Source organism: Pagrus major, chromosome 7, assembly GCF_040436345.1.
Source record: "Pagrus major chromosome 7, Pma_NU_1.0".
Lineage (NCBI taxonomy): Eukaryota > Metazoa > Chordata > Actinopteri > Spariformes > Sparidae > Pagrus > Pagrus major.
This window is the reverse complement of record NC_133221.1, coordinates 10,107,729-10,125,628: the sequence shown is the minus strand read 5'-3', so window position 1 is coordinate 10,125,628 and position 17,900 is coordinate 10,107,729. Positions and strand designations below refer to the sequence as shown.

Here is a 17,900-nt window from a genome sequence, read left to right as displayed (position 1 = left end):
AGCTCTTATGTGTAGCATTGTCATGTATACATATATCTTTTAATAAAATCTAAAATGTCATGCCCTCAATGCTGTGTCAATTTTTCCACACTGATATTAAAATCTAGTTTCTAATTTTTTTCAAGGTATTGTATCAAAGTTAGAAATTCCAGTTTTGTGCCAACAATACCGAAGGGATCAGTATACTCAGAAATTCTTGTTCACTGGTCTGATAACTTTTGAAAAATCCTCCCTAACACCTTTCCAATTCCTCTCTTTACTTCTCTTGTTTTTCTCTGTTTTTTTCACTTCTCATGTGAATGCCTTCCAGGAGAGACTGTGTAAAAATGTGTTAATATCTAAACAAAAACATCTCCCCCTCTCTCTATGATGACCAGCTTTTCCCCCCACGGTCAGCGTGGTGCAACACATCTTACAAACTACTCAGATTGAGCATGGTCTGACCCTTAGGCTGCATAGCACCTAGAAGCTCCATCAGTCAGATTGTAGGGTGGAGTAAGACATGAAACCAGGGGCAATGATGTCTGCAAAGCCATTGCTTGTAAAGTTGATGGCTGTGAGCACACAGTAATAATTGAAGGCAACTAAGATGAGTTTATCAACACTTTCTCTGGGGTCAGAACATTCTTCTTTGCCATAGTAAAAATTACATGACCACAGCTTTAAGCCTACATAGGTGAGTGTTCAAATGAAAGTCAAAGGATTGATTAATCCTTGTAAGCAGCAGGTTTCTCAGATTGGTTTCATACCTCTGCATCATTTAAGCATAAAGATCCTTTATTAATTTGTGTATTTCTGAAAACTTCAGTTTGTCATCTGCCTTATCACTTTCTCTGTGTCTATAATAGATTAAGAGCAACAACAACAAAAAAAGACCAGTTGAAAATGAACTTTGTATTCATGCATCACTATTGAATGAGGTTCATCCTATTCTGTTTGTAAAGATTTTTGCTGAAAAAAATAGAACAAGCAGATCAGTTTTAAATGATTTCCATCAGTATTGTATATCCCCATACTGTCCATCCAAAAGGTGGATTTCTTACTCACTAACTGTCCTCAAGCAAAGTTAAATCTGGCAGAACATTATACATACCACTTTGCTGGAAGTGAAAACAGTGAAGGTGCCTTAACTGTCCATTAAAATCATTTATATTAACAAGGATAATTGAGCTATTAATTCACTTTCACTTGCATTTCTTTGATTATTTAATCATTCAACTTTGTTTTTATTTAAAAAGGAGTACTTCAGATAAGTTGTATAAACTTAATCTATTCAAAACCTGATGGACTGCTTAGTTCGAAATACAGGATGAGTCCTAAAATCTGTCGAGTTGAGTCGTCAGTCGTCCTCAGCCTTTAAGATGGTGAGATATAATAACCAAAAACAGTGATGGTTAAAAAAACAGTAAACGTCCTGTCACTCACCTCAGGGTAGGACCACTCAGGAGAATAGTCAGTGACCATGAAAAGTCGGCCTGTGGCCTGAAGCATCCCCATCCCCTGGGCCACAGCTGCAGAAACCACTTCTGCTACATTCATGTAGGACAACGAGCCTGCCTCTCCTGTGTTTCCCCCTGCTCCCGCCCCTCCACTCAGAGACTGGGGGCTGCAGCAAGGCTGAAGGCAGAGCTCTGAGGGGTTGTAGCCAGAGCCTCTGCCCCCTCCATCTTCCTGGCCTTGCTGGGATGCCCCAGCAGCTGTGTTCTGACTATCAGAGCTATGGGATGTGACTAGCTGGTGAGCATAAAGTGCCCCTCCAGCTGCCATGGTAGTTCCACTGCCATCCACTGAGATGAAGTCATTAATGAGGTCAGAGAACTGGTTACCAAAAGAGATGTCAAAGTGATCCAGACTGATCTCCATGCCTGTCCCTCCTGCTCCTCCATTGGTGGCCCCTCCACCCAGGCCTTGGTGGGCGCCGACAGCGTTGTAGAGTCCCTGGACCATGCTTGTGCCCTGGAGGAGAGGCTGCAGCTGTTGTTGCTGCTGGGAGCGGTTGCTGCCATCACTGCTGTTGTTTCCATTATGAATTGCTACCCCTTCTCCAGTTCCTCCTGTCCCTCCTCCACCACCATCCGAGGCCTGTTGCAGGAAGTGCTCTGCGCCTCCTCCCTCTCCGTTTCCTGCCCCACAGGCCTGAATGTGGTCTCCTGGCTTGAGTAGATTCTCAGCTCCATTCTCAGTGGCTCCAGCCTGACCTGAACTCACACTGCCTTGTTGCTCGAGACCCACCACTTCCTCATGCTCAGTGCCCAGCCCAGGAAAGCTCCCCTGGTACTGTAGCAGCTGGAGAGAGCCAGCCTGGCCGGGCCCCTCTGTGGGTGAGCCTCCATTACAGTTGGCCCTGTGCTGGGTCTGGTGGGCCTGGTGGTGGTGGTGGAGGTGGCCGTTGCTGCCAGGTGAGTCCGTCTTCACCACCTGCATCCCCATATAAGCTCCAGAGTCATGGGAGTTGTGCTCCATCAAATGTGTTTTCTGGCCCATGCTAGGCCTCCCCTGCTGAGCCTGGCCGGTCTGAGAGGCATCCTGGAGGAAGAAGTTGGGCGAACGATTCTGATGTTGCATGTGAGGACTGGACATGGCCTGACCATAGCTCACTGTGGTAGCGTTGGAAGTATAGTCCTGCTTGGCATCAATGGCACTGAAATCCATCTGCTCCAGGGTGGTGCTGGGACTCAGGCCCCCACCAGAAGGGAGGAGGGAGCCTGCTGCAGTCAGAGTAAGGCTGCCCTGGCCTGAACCAGCACCAGATGTCACCGACACCCCACCGCCACAGTTCACTACTGACCCCACCTGGTAGCCGCTCTCCTTGGCTAGCTGCTGCTCAAAGGATGTGTCTTCAGTCTTGATATTCTTCACCAAAGCTGAGCTGAAGGTGTAACCATTGTCTGACATGGAGGGGGAGCGCTGCATACTGCCGTTGGTGCTTCCGTTGCCACAAGAGGAAGATGAGCTTGAGGAAGAGTTGCCCTCTGTCTTCATCGCACTGCCTCCATAGGTCTGACCTTGTTTGGGGTTGTTCAGGAAGCAGTCAGGGTCAAAGTTCATATTGGTCTCTGGGATCTTGATGCTTCCAGAGTCTAGACTACTGGATAGGACCAGTTCCTCAGACACCCCAGCTGAAGACAGCATGGACAGACTGTCTCCTGCCGCATTAGTCCCAGGTTCCCCGACTCCTCCACTGGGGAAGGCAAATTTGTGACGATCAGAGGTCACAGACAGCACCAAGCCCTGTGGGGTGGCATCTGCACCCATCAGGTGACTGTTGGGACCCCCAGTGGGAGACATGCTGTAGACAGGATCTCCAGCGACTTCAGACATAAAGACACTCTGGGAGAGGCCAGACATGACAGAGGCCACATGGCTCATCCCTGTCACCACAGGGCTGTCAGCCATGTCTGGATCGCTGTTGAGGCCACTACTGATGGAGACAGGGGAGTTCTGCGTGGTGTCAGGGACCTCAACCTGGTTAGTGGACGACACCTCTGTGCTGTTCTGGTGCAGCAGGACGGGCTTGTGGACTTTGCCATTGCGCTTCTCCCTGGCACTGCCGCCTCCGCCTCCTCCACCAGAGCTTTTGCCTCCACCATGGGCGCTGTGCTCGGTCTTCCCCTCTGAAACATCGTTGTTCTGTACCTCAGAGTGAGCACTGCTGTAGCCGCCTGAGCGGGGATCCACCTTAGGGGAGATGATGCGGTGTTTGGCGCTGTTGCATTTGTGGTGCACACTGCTCCCTGCACCTATACGATTACAAACAGAGGAAAAAGGTTGGGGCTTTTGGTGGGTAAGAAACAAGCAAAGACACAGACATACTATTGATTTCCGCATTAGGAATAATAAGAATTGGACAATAGCACTGTTCAGGGAGCAGGGAAAAAGATGGATGTTCTGTTTGCTTCTGTATTTATCAATTTGTGAAAGATGATTTTCTCCTGGGGGTGACAAAACTTTCTTTTTAGTAAACAGTGAGTGAAGCATATGGGGAGTTTTGCATGGCTTGTTACCTTAAGTCATCAGAAATAATAATAGAGTAATTTGTTTTAAAAATTTGTAAACCACTGATCCACAGACTTTTTTGAGTGCCAGCCCTTAGTGAAATTACTCAGATGAAACTATTTGATTGATTCAGCATAACATTCGAGAACAGCTGAGCTATTTCAGATATGGCTCTGACACAGTTATCAGTAAACATTAAACAATAAGCTCAGTCACCTTGAAACTCAATTTTTTCATGAATCAATACCAACAGACCTCAACCACCATCTCAGAACATGATTTTTATGGCCTTTTTTTTTCCCTTACTAAATTTTTTGGGTTCTCTCTTGAGAACAAACTCCATCCCACCCACTAGCCCTTACCCAGGGTGCCTGTGCAGAGGCAGTTGTGAGTCCGGGGAGGTGGCTTAGTTTGGTGGCTGTCCAGAATCTGTTGCACTAGCTGCTCCACTGAGAAGCCAGAGCTGCTGTTCCCATTGCTGCAAGTCCACTTGATGCCATGAACTGCCGGGAGAGAGGAGGAGACAGAGATGTCAGCCAGCCCAACAGACCACCAGCCACGCCAACCCCCCGCCCCACCCTCTGCTCTCTCTGTCTATCTACCAGTATACCTCATGCTGCTCACTGGACACCTCTATAAATTTCAAAGTTACCATGGTAGAATCGAGAAATTAGTATTAATGTTTTCCATCAACCATACTTCTAATGCTTCATCGCACTACTTGTACTGTTTATAACATACAGAAAAGTCGACTTGTACACAGACTTTAATGCGTATATCTTTTATAGTGTTTGCCATCGGTGATCATACTGTTTAAACACCTATTTACGCAAGCCCGTCCAATATATCGGTGGACCTATATTATCACCCGGTATAGTTGTATCATAGATATATTGGTGTCGGCATATATGTTGTTAGATATGCGGGAGTGGACGTAACTAATCACAGCTACTCAAATTATTGTAATTAAGTCATTTTTTGGGGTACTTCTATTTGATCATGAGTAGTAGTAGTAATTGTACTCATACTTAAATATGCATTTAACAATGTAATCTACTTAGTTACTTTTAAATTCATCATTTTGTACTGATTAAAATTTGGATTGATTTCCAAACCTTTCATCTGCATTAATGTAGCCAATACGGTTATCCAATCATAAACTGGCCAAAACCCTGACAAAAAAACCCCCCAAACTGTGCACCAGGCGCAGGTTTGGAGAGGTGACTATGACCACTAAGCAGAACAGAGTAGGGGTTGGAAGAAATTTAGACTGAAGATCTGGAGAAACAGAAAACCCTTTGATTGAGTGGCTGCTACTGATAATGCATTAAACATCCACAGTTAAAAAGTAACTATTACTCTGAGTAGGGTTTGAGAAGAATACTGTGTACTTTTACTGAAGTATTATTTCAATACCAGTAGTTTTAATTGTAAATGAGTAATATTTCAGTAATGTAACTGTACTTGTACTTGCGGATATGCAGCAATATGATTTTTATTTAATTTCTTTACTGAACATAGTGCAGAAAAAGATGCTTTTGGAAAATTGACAATGGACAATTTTTTTGCTTTAAATGATCATTGTGAAGTAAATACTGATGGCACGGTGTAAGATTGCAGGGCTGGATTTTCCCCGGAAAATTGAGGCTTGAATTATGGCACAACTGAAGCGTGTCTGCCATTGCGCAGTAGGGCTCTACTTCTTTAATTTCACTTGCAACTGTAATGTACAGTCACTATTTAAAATTTTTTTGTCCTCGTCCTTGTTTCTAGCTGTACAGTATCTCTATTTCCGTCTAAGTACACTGAGAGTAATGTAAACTGGTGTCAAATTCCTTGTATGTTTACTCATACTTGGCCAATGAGGCTGATTCTGAACTCCAATATCTCTTCTGCTGAACATTCGACTTTCTCTTTCCTCCGTCACTATATTGCCAAGCCTTGTCCCTCTAATGTGACAGTGTCAGTTGCTACTCTGTGGTCTCAGTGCTGATGACCTTAACCTTTCACCCTTACCCCAACCTCCGACTCTAATGAAAGCCTCTCGTGAAGAACATCACCTAGCTGCTGGGTGTGCTGCTGCACCAACAAGAAAAAAAGGCTTTCTCAGTTAAAGCTCCACACCCTGCCTCAGTCACACCTCGCTAGCAACTCCTAATACTTTTCACCGCTCCACTTGCCAACCAGCCGCCACTTTTGATGAGACAGACACTGTAGTGGTTTTAGTGTCTGTAAGGTGGTAGGAGATGCCACTGAATATGGCAGTGCTCGGGCTCTCAAGCGGGAAAAAAGGTAATATATTAGAAATGAGGCATATTTAGACTATCAAACAAAATCAAACCTACTTTAACTCAAGTTCTCTGCACTTCAGTACCTCCTTTGGTTAAATATGCGAGAGAGAGATGTATAAAGAGAGCACGTTTTAGAGCATGTATGAAAAACAGTGTGAATTTGCTTAGTGCATGTCTATTTCCATATGAGATAAAAGGAGATGGAAACAGCAAAAGAGTGTGAGGGCAATGCAGATTAAAGACAGAGCTAGTTAAAGTGGAGTGAAAAAAAGCTGGGAAACATGATTGGATGACTGTGATAAGGATCTAACTTGAAAGCTTTCAGATCCTTTGGAAGATTACAGGCTGGTCACCAGCAGATGTCAGTAGAGCTGCTGTGATCAAGCTAAGATCATACGCTCCACAGACAACTCACTGTGGCAGGTTATAGAAACATAAACAGGATTCATTTTGATCTATTATAAAGTCAGATTTATTCAGCCATTAATTCAGAGTGACTGAGCTGAAAAAGAGATTGGATGTGAAGTGTGACAGGAAAGTTTCATCTAATGTCATTATAATTACTGAACAAAGAATTGTGTCTGTCTGGAGAACACATTAGGCAGTGTGGCTTGAGTCACCTCCTGATGATGTGTAATGCAAAAGTACAAATTAGATGATGCTAGTATTACTGACACAGAGATGATAGGGCCATAGGCGTACTAAAAACGCTGTCATGAATCCCTTGACAAAGCCAGCAGGGAGGCTGCAGGACAGAAGTGCATCGGTTCTGCTGATCTGATTCGGAGAGGGTGACAGAGCAAGAGTGAAAGCCTAATACAACAGCTTACATCCACCATGTAGTGCCTTCCCTATTTGTCCAAACAATCTTGTCTCCCCTCTGCCCTGATCCCTCATGCCAGAACTGCCACAGCCCTCCTCATGTAGACGGGCGTCACCCCCGGAGGCTCTGGGTTGTTGACGTACAGTTACCGCCGTGTCTGCCTGTCTGCTCTTCTCACTGAGGGTTATGTTTCAAAGCAGACATGACAGGAGCAGTGCCACTAGGTTTAATCCCAGTGGCAGCAACAGCCGAGGCACCAAACAGCAACCCAGTCACATCATCATCCTGATGACTGCGTCCTGTCATGAGCAGCATCACACAGCCCTAATGACAAACACAGATGATCTGTAGGACACATGCATATCCCATCTGGCTGCCTCTGCACCATTGGACACTATATGGGACAGTGGAGTACAATAGTTCGCATGATGGCTGGCCCTGTCTATTTTGCCTTGGTCTGTTCTTCTCCGACCCTGTCTGTCTAGCCTGGAGACAGGACTTCTGTCTGTCTGAGTGTTTGTTAAAGCCGCTCATGCGCTATCTGTCAGCAGGCTAGGGGCATAGCTGGAGAGAGCGCTGCGTGTTTATAGCATTAGACCAAAAGAGTGAATCAAGCTGGCTGCCTTGTCTATGGAACTGTAGCGTGACTGAGTAGTGATGCCATTCTCCCCCCTCTACCCCCCTCTTCACCCCCTCACTTCTTCTCTTTCTCATCAAACACCGCAGGGCGTTAAGGAGGAAGAGGTCAGACACGGCAGTGTTTCACAGGGCTTATATTTGAACTGGTGTGTGTGAGCCTCCGTGCATGTGAAAGTTTTTGCGACTGAGAGCACGAATTTGTGTGTGTGTTTTTGTCGTGGGGAGAAGGAATAAGCTCAACTGATCCATGAAATCCACACTTTTCCTTTGTTGTTTTTTTTGTATCATTAGAGGTGTCAAATGGTTTGCGCACTGAAATATCGTGCAGAGAATAACAAAAGGGAAGAGCAAGATGGAAGAGAGCAATTATATTGCAAAAGTTGACAATGTTCAGGAAAAATAACTATTTGACATTAAACAAAGGGTTTGTGTGCTGACAAAAATCAGTGTGTGAAATAGGTACCTTCATTACTATGTAAGAACATGTTCCTCACATACAGCAACACACCATATAAGACTCACTGTCAGACATATTGTACTGTGCACTCCTGCAATCTTGCTTTCTGCAATCAACACTCATACTACAAAGTTTGACGGTTTTTCACATTCTTGATAAAAAGAGAGGAGAAACTTCTCCAGCTAGTTTAGCCATACAATCTCTGAGTAATCAAGGAAGTTCTGCTATGATCCATAGCCCTGCACATATATTATAACATTCCTGTGCAAAGCAAAAGACATATCTACTTTTAAATGCAAGTTTTCATAGATATAGGTCAGTCTGGGAAAATGCAATGTATGTTAAGATCTAATGTTTTATTTAAGATTGAATAATGCATGGATAATATAGCATGACTTCATCACATCAAGTCTTTTCTCCCTACATTGGGATGGCGGTTGCTATCTCACAGGACCACTAGATGGCAATGTTGCTCCATCACTGAGCTTGTGTTGACATGCTGGCTGGTCCAGTAGAAAGAGAGAGGGATAGAGAGGAGAAGAAAGATAGAAAGCAGAGACAGAAAGCAGAAGAGGGATTTTTACTCTTTACGTAGCCCCCTCATGTAGCCTGGCAGCTAGAAGGCATCTCACACTCACCCTCTCTGTCCCAACAACTCCCAAAGTTAATGACTTTACGCATTACTGCAAATGGCGCTTCGTTTTTACATTAAGCCACAGACATAATGAATACAGTAGGCTGTTGTTGTTCAGTGGCTGTCCTGAGGTAAGGCTTTATGTTAAAATATGTCCTGAAACTGATAGCGAGCAGAGCAGTGAGGAGGATAACAATACAGCCGAGACCTCAGTGATGATGGTCCTGACTGCCTTGTCAGTATGCAGCCAGCATGTGTGTGTGCTTGTAAAGCTGCTGACACGTTCCTCTTTACCTGGCCACATCACCAATAATTGGCCATCGGAATATCAGTCACAGCCCTGCCAGACACGCCTGAATCACAGTGTGGCTGTTAAAGGTATCTTAACAGCTCTCTGAAAGATTTTCAATACCCCACAAGGTCCCCATTTGGCTATTATCATCATCAGACAAACCCTGACTTTTTCCAAAACATTGCCTCAATCTCTGGGCAGGTCTAGAGACTCATAAAAACACATAGTGCATCTTGCAGAGCATTAGTATAGCTGATAACATCATGGATCAATCCATTGAGGGGGGAGAGAAACAGAGAGACTCGGAGAAAGGGTAGAAGGGGGATTTCTGGTGAGTCAGACATTCTTGCTCCCACGCACTAACATGAATCAATAACCAGCTTGCTGCCCTCCTCTTCCTTGACTTCCTTCTTGGGCCAGAGATGAGGCGCACTCTCATCCCGGCCAGAGTGGTGCCAGAGGTCGAGGGAAGGGCTGAACTTTGACCCATTACTAGCAGACGGCTCCAGGAAGAATGCACACTCATACAACATTGTTGAAACACTGGCCGAAGATGCTCTCTGACTGAGGTGCTGAGGGCACTTAGTGTACCAGCTTTCAGCTAACAGGACCAGACATTAAATCCTCAGACAAAAACAACAGCCACTATGTTTAGTCTTTCCATGCAGGCAGACATGTAAAGACTATTAAGGCCTTTTTAGAGGAGACAGCAACTGTTTGTATTAAAGGCTATGAATAAAAGTTGAGACTGGAGTGAGAAGAATTGATAAATGCATACTCCTGAATGATTCAGATACTCACACATGGGCTTGAGCTGGCCAATCAGCTCCTCCTTGGTCCACTTGGCCCACTCCTTCTTGTCTGTATTGATGGAGCACAGGATTGGACCACATGGTTTCCCACAATCCTCGATGGCTGGAACATTCAAATAGTGGACGAGCACAATATCAGGGTTCTGTGGGAAACACAGAGAGAGAGAGAGAAACAGGGGAGGGGTTCCATGAGATGACACAGAGGAAAGTGCATCTATGAACATGGTTTCTTGAGGATACAATAGTGAGGAGTGGTAGTGACACATAGATACTGTGGCTCAGCTGTTAGGGCTTTTATGTGGAACATGCCAGCTGGTTGGTGAGAAGTAAAGTGTTGCTGAACTAGAAACACTGGATGGTACCCACACACACACACACACACACACACACACACACACACACACACACACACACACACACACACACACACACACACACACACACACTCACACACACACACTCACACACACACAATAGAGCCCAAGAACAGAAGAGTAAATGCACAATCCAAACCACAACCAGGGAGCAGAACAAATCTGGGATCAGAAATGTGCAATAATCTCACTCATTATGTGGCTCTCTGTATCTCTCTATCTCCAAATGTGTGTGTGTTTGGATGTGTAAACTAGTATCTGCACTCATGTGTGTGTGTATTTGTATGTGCATATGTGTGATAATTACAATGTGTGCTCATGTAACACACTTATGGCATTTTGTCAAGTCCACCCACATGCTGAGTTGATGCCCTCAATTAACTCTGCCTGTATTTACCAAGTCAAAACTCAACGATTTGCCGCCTGCAAATTGTTACCAGGTTACCTAGCTGCAAATTCCCTAAATTGACAGCTTATGAATAATAGGTAGCGTTTAAAGGAATGTTGTGCTGGTGTGAGTAACATCAATTCGCTCCTGTAATCATGAAACGCTTTGATTACTCAGCATGGCAAAGACTCACACAAAGAGTGTTCCCGTTTCAGTCCTTATCGCTTCCAATTTATTATACACATCCGACTGCCACTAAGCCCACACAAACTTAACTCACAAATACAGCACAATATTCAAACACTGACACACAGGATACAAATAAAAGCTGCACTGATTATAACTGACCTGCAAGCAGCCAAATATAAGCAGATATACAGTGTTTGGAAGAAAAAATGTCAGCAGATGCATGAATAAACAAAAACAAAAGGACGTGCATGAAAAGAACACGTGCATGTGTGCATACACTCGAAGCTAAACAAGTCACAAGAATCGACAAACCAACAAAGACCTTGATAGAGAAAAATGCTGTGACAACATGTGTGTGTGACTGCAGTTTGAAGCTTCATCAGTACTAAGTGGCAAATAAATCAAGGCGCTGCTGCTGTAGGTCTGTGCTCCCTCTCAGTGTGTACCATTAATCTACGACTACACCCCCCTCTCTTCCTCTCTCCTTCTCCCGTTTCATCAGACAGGGGTGTGGTTGGGGGCAAATGGATCCAAAGAAACAAATACTTCTTTGAAAAAACATCCAAAACGTGTAAATAACTACCGCTATCTTAGTGTGTCTCCAGTAGTGGAAGAGCAACAAGTCATATGTGAAGCAGTGTCAGAAGGACAGATTATCCTCCTCAAACACTTCCACCAGGAGCTGGAGCTGGACATTACAGAATGTTATCTCACTGCTTTCCTTGTCCCCTGTCATTGGTATGGACACTAGGCGATAGCTGCCCTGTTTGGATGGAGATGGCACAGGGTGGTGTGTGATGCCCCCAGATGGTATCACCAGCTGTGTCAATAGCGAAGAGATGCCCTCAATCTTTACTTGGTAAGAGAGCATCAGATGTAGACAGCTTCATTCAATTATGAGCGTACATATGTGGATGTATGGGTGCAGGCGGGAGTGAATATACATAGACGCATGGCTCTTGCATTAGTGTTGCCAAACATACAAGCACAGAAACACACACAAACAGACTGAGGAAGGACAAACGCATTTGAATACTGTAACAAACATATATAATTCAAATGTTAGCTGTACACAATCATACACATGGTTACGCACAATCTCCTCCTTCCAACACCCACACTCCTAGCTGTTTCCTACCTTTTCACATATAGCCACACAAACATGCAAGCAAACACACACTCCACACAAAGGGATCTGCGATCTGTCTGTATGGAACTTTCCCCCTATTTCCCCAATCTTTCTCTCTTCTTACTTTACAACATATTTAACAGTTCTCCCCCAACTCAGGCCTACCTCCACTCCAAGACGAAAACAACACAATGAAAATGTAAGGCATTACATAAATCTATCAGGATGGTAATTTAATTTAATTTCCTGCTGGCTGCTTTTCTTTTTCCACAGTGTAATATCAGGAGTTGGTTCTCCAGGAGTAGGGGGGGAAAAAGGCTGAGGGGGAACTTTTTGCCTGGATACTATTTTCCAGAGAAAATGAGATCTCATTAACTTATTGATTAATTGTGTAATGTAGTCTTTTGGTTGTTTTTTTTCACTCGTTTCCCATGTGAGTCTCAGGGCAGCTATCCAGCCTCACTTCCGCAGTGGAAGGCAAGACTGGGATACAGTTGCAGGAGCCTGTGGTGTGCATGTGTGAGGAAGGCGTTTGTATCTCTTGTATGATACAATGTGGGCATGATAAATGTTGGCCATATTTCTATGCATGTGTGCCAACTATTCACATGTTAAGGCCTCTTACAGCATTAACATATCGTGTATGAGTAAAACGTAGTGTGTCTCCAGCCAGCATTTTGATGTTGCTGCGTTGTGTTAATGTTTACTGCGCCTCCCTAGAACAGATGGATAGATGTTGAGATAATTACTAGCAGAGTCTTGGGGAGTCAGCCATGGGGGCGGAAGGCCTGCTGAGTGGGTGGTGGAGCGCCTTCCTGCCCCTCCTTTCACCACTCTCTCTCTCCCTCTCTCTCTCACAAACACACGCAAACACATCAGCATACAAAGGCACGCATGCAAATAAACAAAGACAGTACACACAGTCACGCACACACACACATTCACGGCCTAATACACAGCGCATCAGACACGCATGAAAAAGTTGGGGTGCTAACACTTTGCACACACATGCATATGCGATATGCAGGACATCGCCATCGCAACCGGAGGATAAAGGTGCTGTTGTAGCCAGGCAACAGGTTTCTCTGGCACCCACGCACTTAGAGTCAGCCAGTGCTCCAACGTTCTTTCAGTGACTGCCTACCTCATCCTGAAGTCATACACCCTGTTCTACTCCAAAAGACAAGGAGGGAGAAAAAGATTTGCTAATGGAGCTGAAGACACAGACGGAGTTAGATGTCGGTGGAAACAGATATAATGACCTTCTACTTCGTGCTGAATGTAAGGAAGTGAATGTTGAGCCGCGGCAGAGTTATAACTAACTGAGACTTGAGCACAAAACACGTCTTCTGGTGGAATCTGGCATAAGTGGTCAAGTGATGTGTCTGCTGTCTCGGTGACCCTGCCACACTCTTGGAACACCTCCATGTAGCTGCTACTCCAACAGCTTACCGCAGCTCATTAAGACTCAGAGAGCGAGGGAAAGAGTCAGAGTTCCAGGTAGAGATACATGGAAAGACAGAGAGACGGAGACAGAAAGAAGAATGGGAGGAACATTCTTATAATGTCAGGCAGGCAGCTCTGCTCCATGCTTGTACTCTACCATAGAAGGCCTCGCTTTCACATCCCGTGCACAGGAGCGATAAAAACACCATTAACATGAAAGGATCTTAATTGAGAGGGGATGCTTCATGCAACGTGGATGAGCCTGGGAGTGCAGGGGGAAACCTTGTTCCTCTCTGATAAAATAACCCACACCGAGGAATGGGGGCTTCAAAGCCTGTCACACTGAAGGAGAGAGCAGAGCAGACAGGGGCTCAGGTATGGGAAAAGCCCCCCTTTTCCATTTTTACTCTAAGGAAGAAATGAGGAAAAATAAGCAAAGGAGGAAAGGAACGAGATAGTTCTTCATGGGAGAATTGAACTAGCAGGCTGCCGGGAGATCCATTTCAATACAAAATATCATGAAAGCAGCAGCAGTCAATTGTTTTGTCACAAACATTCAGGATAGAAGGTATAAATACAGAGGGGATGTGACTGTGTTGGTGTATTTGTGTTTGTGGATCTGTGCCTTTATGTTTTTGCGTCTGCCTACATCAAATCATAAATAGCGTGTGAATGAGTGTCTAGAGGCAGATTTCTGTATGTTGGTTGGCGTACGCACATCAGTATGCGTGCAGAATGAGCCCAATGAGCTGTGAGTGTAAGTCTGAGTGCATCTGCTATTTTGACTGCATATTCATGCTGTCTGTGCTCGCAATCCGTATTAGAATTTGTGGTGTGCATCCTTGCATATGTCTGTGCAGTTTCATGTGCACACACATGTACTGAATGCATGTGTTTCATGTCATGTGCTGTGGTCCACTGAATGGGTACAAGGGATTATTAAGACCCTGCTCTCTTGGCTGTGCGGGGGCAGTTGCCCTGGCAGTGGCATAGTGATGGATGGCGTAGGGTGCCAGTCATTAGGCAGCCTCCTGGCCTCTGGCACTGAGGTTGCACTCTTAAACACCGACCTCCCCCGCCTGTCCCCAAACACTGCTGCTCATTTCAAGGTCAACTGCCTCTGTGGTTCTGTAAGTTCACCTCCATGAGGCACAAGACTTCTTCCTTTTGTTTGGAACCTTTATCGCTCACTGCCAACGGGTGTGTTGCGGAATGTGGGGGTGGCTGGCTGGTGCCTTGGCTCGTGCAGATACACAAGAAGCACAGACACACGCATGCAGCACATGAACACACACAGACACACATACAAACGCACACACTGAGGTAAACAAACGTCAAACTCTCCCAAAAAGGCAGCAAACAGCCTGAAGCTCCTGTCTACGTAGCAGAGCAATCCCCTAACTGAACCTGCTCTCCCCCTCTCTCTCCAGGTCCTCTATGACAAACTCTTTGTTTAAATGTTCCCAGTTTAGAAAGCAGACACCCTAATTGGGGTGTCTGGAGTCACCGCTCAACTTAGCTGCTACAGTTCACCCTCTATTGCACCCGGCTCTCCACCAACTACAACACTGCCTGAGTGCCAAGCTAAAACGATGCCCATGGTGGGTACCGATCCAGGGGTAAGAGCCAGTTTACAGAGGGTTTCTTAATGTGAATTGCCTCAAATGCCTCTGTCCAAGGTCTGTGAGAGAGATGACAGAGCAGGAGGCACAGCAGGAGATCCTGATTTGGGGAAGATTCATACTCCACCTCTCTACCTCCACTACCTAGTGCACTGGCTAGGAGATATGAAAGGCAGAGCTTGGAACTTTTGAGGAACAGGAAGAGGCCAGCATGTTTGAGCGTGTTTCAGAGGAAGCCAGGGGCTGAGGCCTGTGATGTTTAATTCAGTAGCACATAATCACTCCGATGGAGTTGAGAGCGGGGCTTTAAATAACTCAGCTTAGAGGGGCAGAACTGCTTCACTCTGGGTGGGGGAATGCAAGTCTATGCGCATGTGTGTGTGCGCAAGTGCACATGTCTGTGCACTTGTGTGTGTAATTGTGCATATGTGAGTGCATTTCGCATTTCTACATGTCTATGAGTGAGTATGCACGAGAGTGCTCCTCTATTTTTGTGTGTGGCTCCTCCCTGCTTTGAAATATTTTATTTGTGCAGTGCACCACAGTAAAAGGTGGAGAATGTTTGTTGCTGTGCCAAGCATCTGCATGCATTACAATAAAAGTGCAAAAGGCCAGTATTCAGAGCCTGAATATGGAGGAGCATTCTGGATGCCAAGCAGGCAGGCAGTAAGTCAGGCGGTAAGCCGGGCAGTGAGGCATTGAAGCCCCTTTAGCTGCCACAACTCAACTCACAGTTTACAGCCTACTTATTCTTCCTAAGGCCCTTACAGAGCACACTGCCCTCTCCATTAGTTGTGGTGGTCCCATGTGAGAGGCCATGCCGCCCAGGGGCAAGCTGAGAAAAGGCCATCAGGAGTCCATCCGGCTGCCATAATGGCCTTGGCTGAGCCCATGGCACTGATCCTAATATTCAGTGTCCATCTAGGTGACACCAAGTCACACTGGAGAATAAGGAGGGAAAGGAAGTTACTGAGCTCTTACAGACACAGGGAAGATTTAACCATGTGCTCTCTCTTCATGGCTCTTTTCTTTTGTTTCCACCTCGAAATAACCTCTCAACTTTGGCTTTCTCTGAGTCTTTTCCACTTGCTTGCTCTCTCATTTCATCTCTTCCTCCTAGGGCATAGTGCAATTCATTTGGAGCAGGAAAACACGGCTAATGCCATCTCTCTATAACTCCCTCTCTTCTGCTCTCGCTCCCTTTCATATCGGTGCTGAGTCTGATTTGTTTGTGTGCGTCGTCTTTCTCCCCGTGCCAGTCGACAAGGCGTGCTATTTATGTGCCTCTGCCCGTGTCTGTGAGCGAATCAGGACTCCACAGGAGCAGCCAGGGGAGAAAGATGTGCTGGTGCATTTCTAAACAGGCAGTCACAAGGAGGACTGATGTGTGTCCAGCAGCAAGACAGTCCAACCTGGCGACTATCTGCTTCTGCAATGGCCCACTGAACAACAATAGATAACACCGGTTGTCAGCATCAACAACAACAACAACTGTTGAGGTCGTAACAGAAAACAGACCCAGTCAGCTACAAAATAGTATGGTAAATGCACATACATATGCACATTAATAGATATATACTCACTCTACACATACATCAACTTACTTACACACTATGACAACAGGAATGGCCACAGGACTGCTGAGCCTGTGTGCTCTGTCAAGCATGGTGAGGGGCTCATTATTATTACTGGGCTGGATACTGGAGCAGCCCCAGAGCTCAGCTTGGCAAGACCTCTCTCTGGAGACACACACACACCGACCTCTACACACACACACACACATGCACACACATACACACCATACAAATGGGTAATCAAACGTCTGCCCCTGGGAAAAAAAATGCTCAAATGGTTTCCTAGCAACCACTGGTGTGTATTGGGTCCACATGAAAAATGAAAAATAAAGACTGCGTGTGTGTTTATGTGTGCGTGTAAGTCAGAATGAAAGAATGAGGTTGAGATTAACAGTGCATATTAAAGAGAGATAGAGGGGTTTATAGGGTGAAGTACAGAGTGGTCAGAGATAAGAAGTCGTGAATGGGATATGAAAAGGTAATGAAGAGAGAAAGAGAAAAGGCGCCATCAGAAGTCTGCCAATCTGATCGGCAAACACAAGCATTTCCCTAGCCTCTCCATGGGGGCAGTGTTGACTGCGAGTTGATCCATGGAGCAGGTCCACAGACAGTTGAGGTCATGGGAACGTGTTATCAAATCACAGCTGAGAGAGAGATCATCATGGGAATAAATCAGTATCTTATACACTGTTACAAATATGTAGCAGCGCTGCAGGGGAGGGGATTATGCAAGAACCAAAGCATAGGCTTTAGAAAATGTCCTAAAACGCAATGCTGCAAATCACACCAGGTTCAAATGCAAAACACAGGGGGTTGAGCTGTACCAAAGGCACACAATCAGGTGAGAGTAGTGGTTTGTAAAATTGCCACAGACCAATGTACAAAGAGGCTTAGCTGAATCACTGGGACTCTTAAGAGTTTTTTGATCATTGCTGAACATTCTAACTAAAACACAGCAAGTCCCCTTTAAAATGATCCAACTAAAAGACAGAGTTACATTTTATTTGTTTATCTGTGTGCAAGTGTGTTAAATGCAAGGAGCAAAGCAGCGTGTAATGGTGTGCGTGTGTGTTTCTGTAAGATACTAGTGTGTGTGATTGTGTGTGTTCATGTTTGCTACATCTGTCTAAAATTGTGTGTGTGTGCGTGTTAGCGAGAGGCATACTATCTCCATCCAGCAGCTGCCACAAAGAGGCTTCCCAAAACAAGCGCAGGGGCCATGACAGAGACAGAG

At 45.4% G+C, this 17,900-nt stretch overlaps 1 protein-coding gene across 1 annotated transcript in view; it reads right to left on the bottom strand.

Annotated features, from left to right (window-relative positions):
- Nucleotides 1-1,417: 1,417 nt before the first annotated feature.
- LOC140999356 (calmodulin-binding transcription activator 1-like) overlaps nucleotides 1,418-17,900 on the bottom strand; it is a 256,093-nt gene continuing 239,610 nt past the window's right edge. Inside the window, exons 7-10 of the mRNA XM_073469709.1 lie at nucleotides 9,934-10,087; nucleotides 2,805-3,740; nucleotides 1,554-2,705; nucleotides 1,418-1,425 (exon numbers count right to left, since the gene is read on the bottom strand). Of these exons, the coding sequence (XP_073325810.1) occupies nucleotides 1,418-1,425; nucleotides 1,554-2,705; nucleotides 2,805-3,740; nucleotides 9,934-10,087 (2,250 nt within the window). The remainder of the gene's footprint in view (nucleotides 1,426-1,553; nucleotides 2,706-2,804; nucleotides 3,741-9,933; nucleotides 10,088-17,900) is intronic.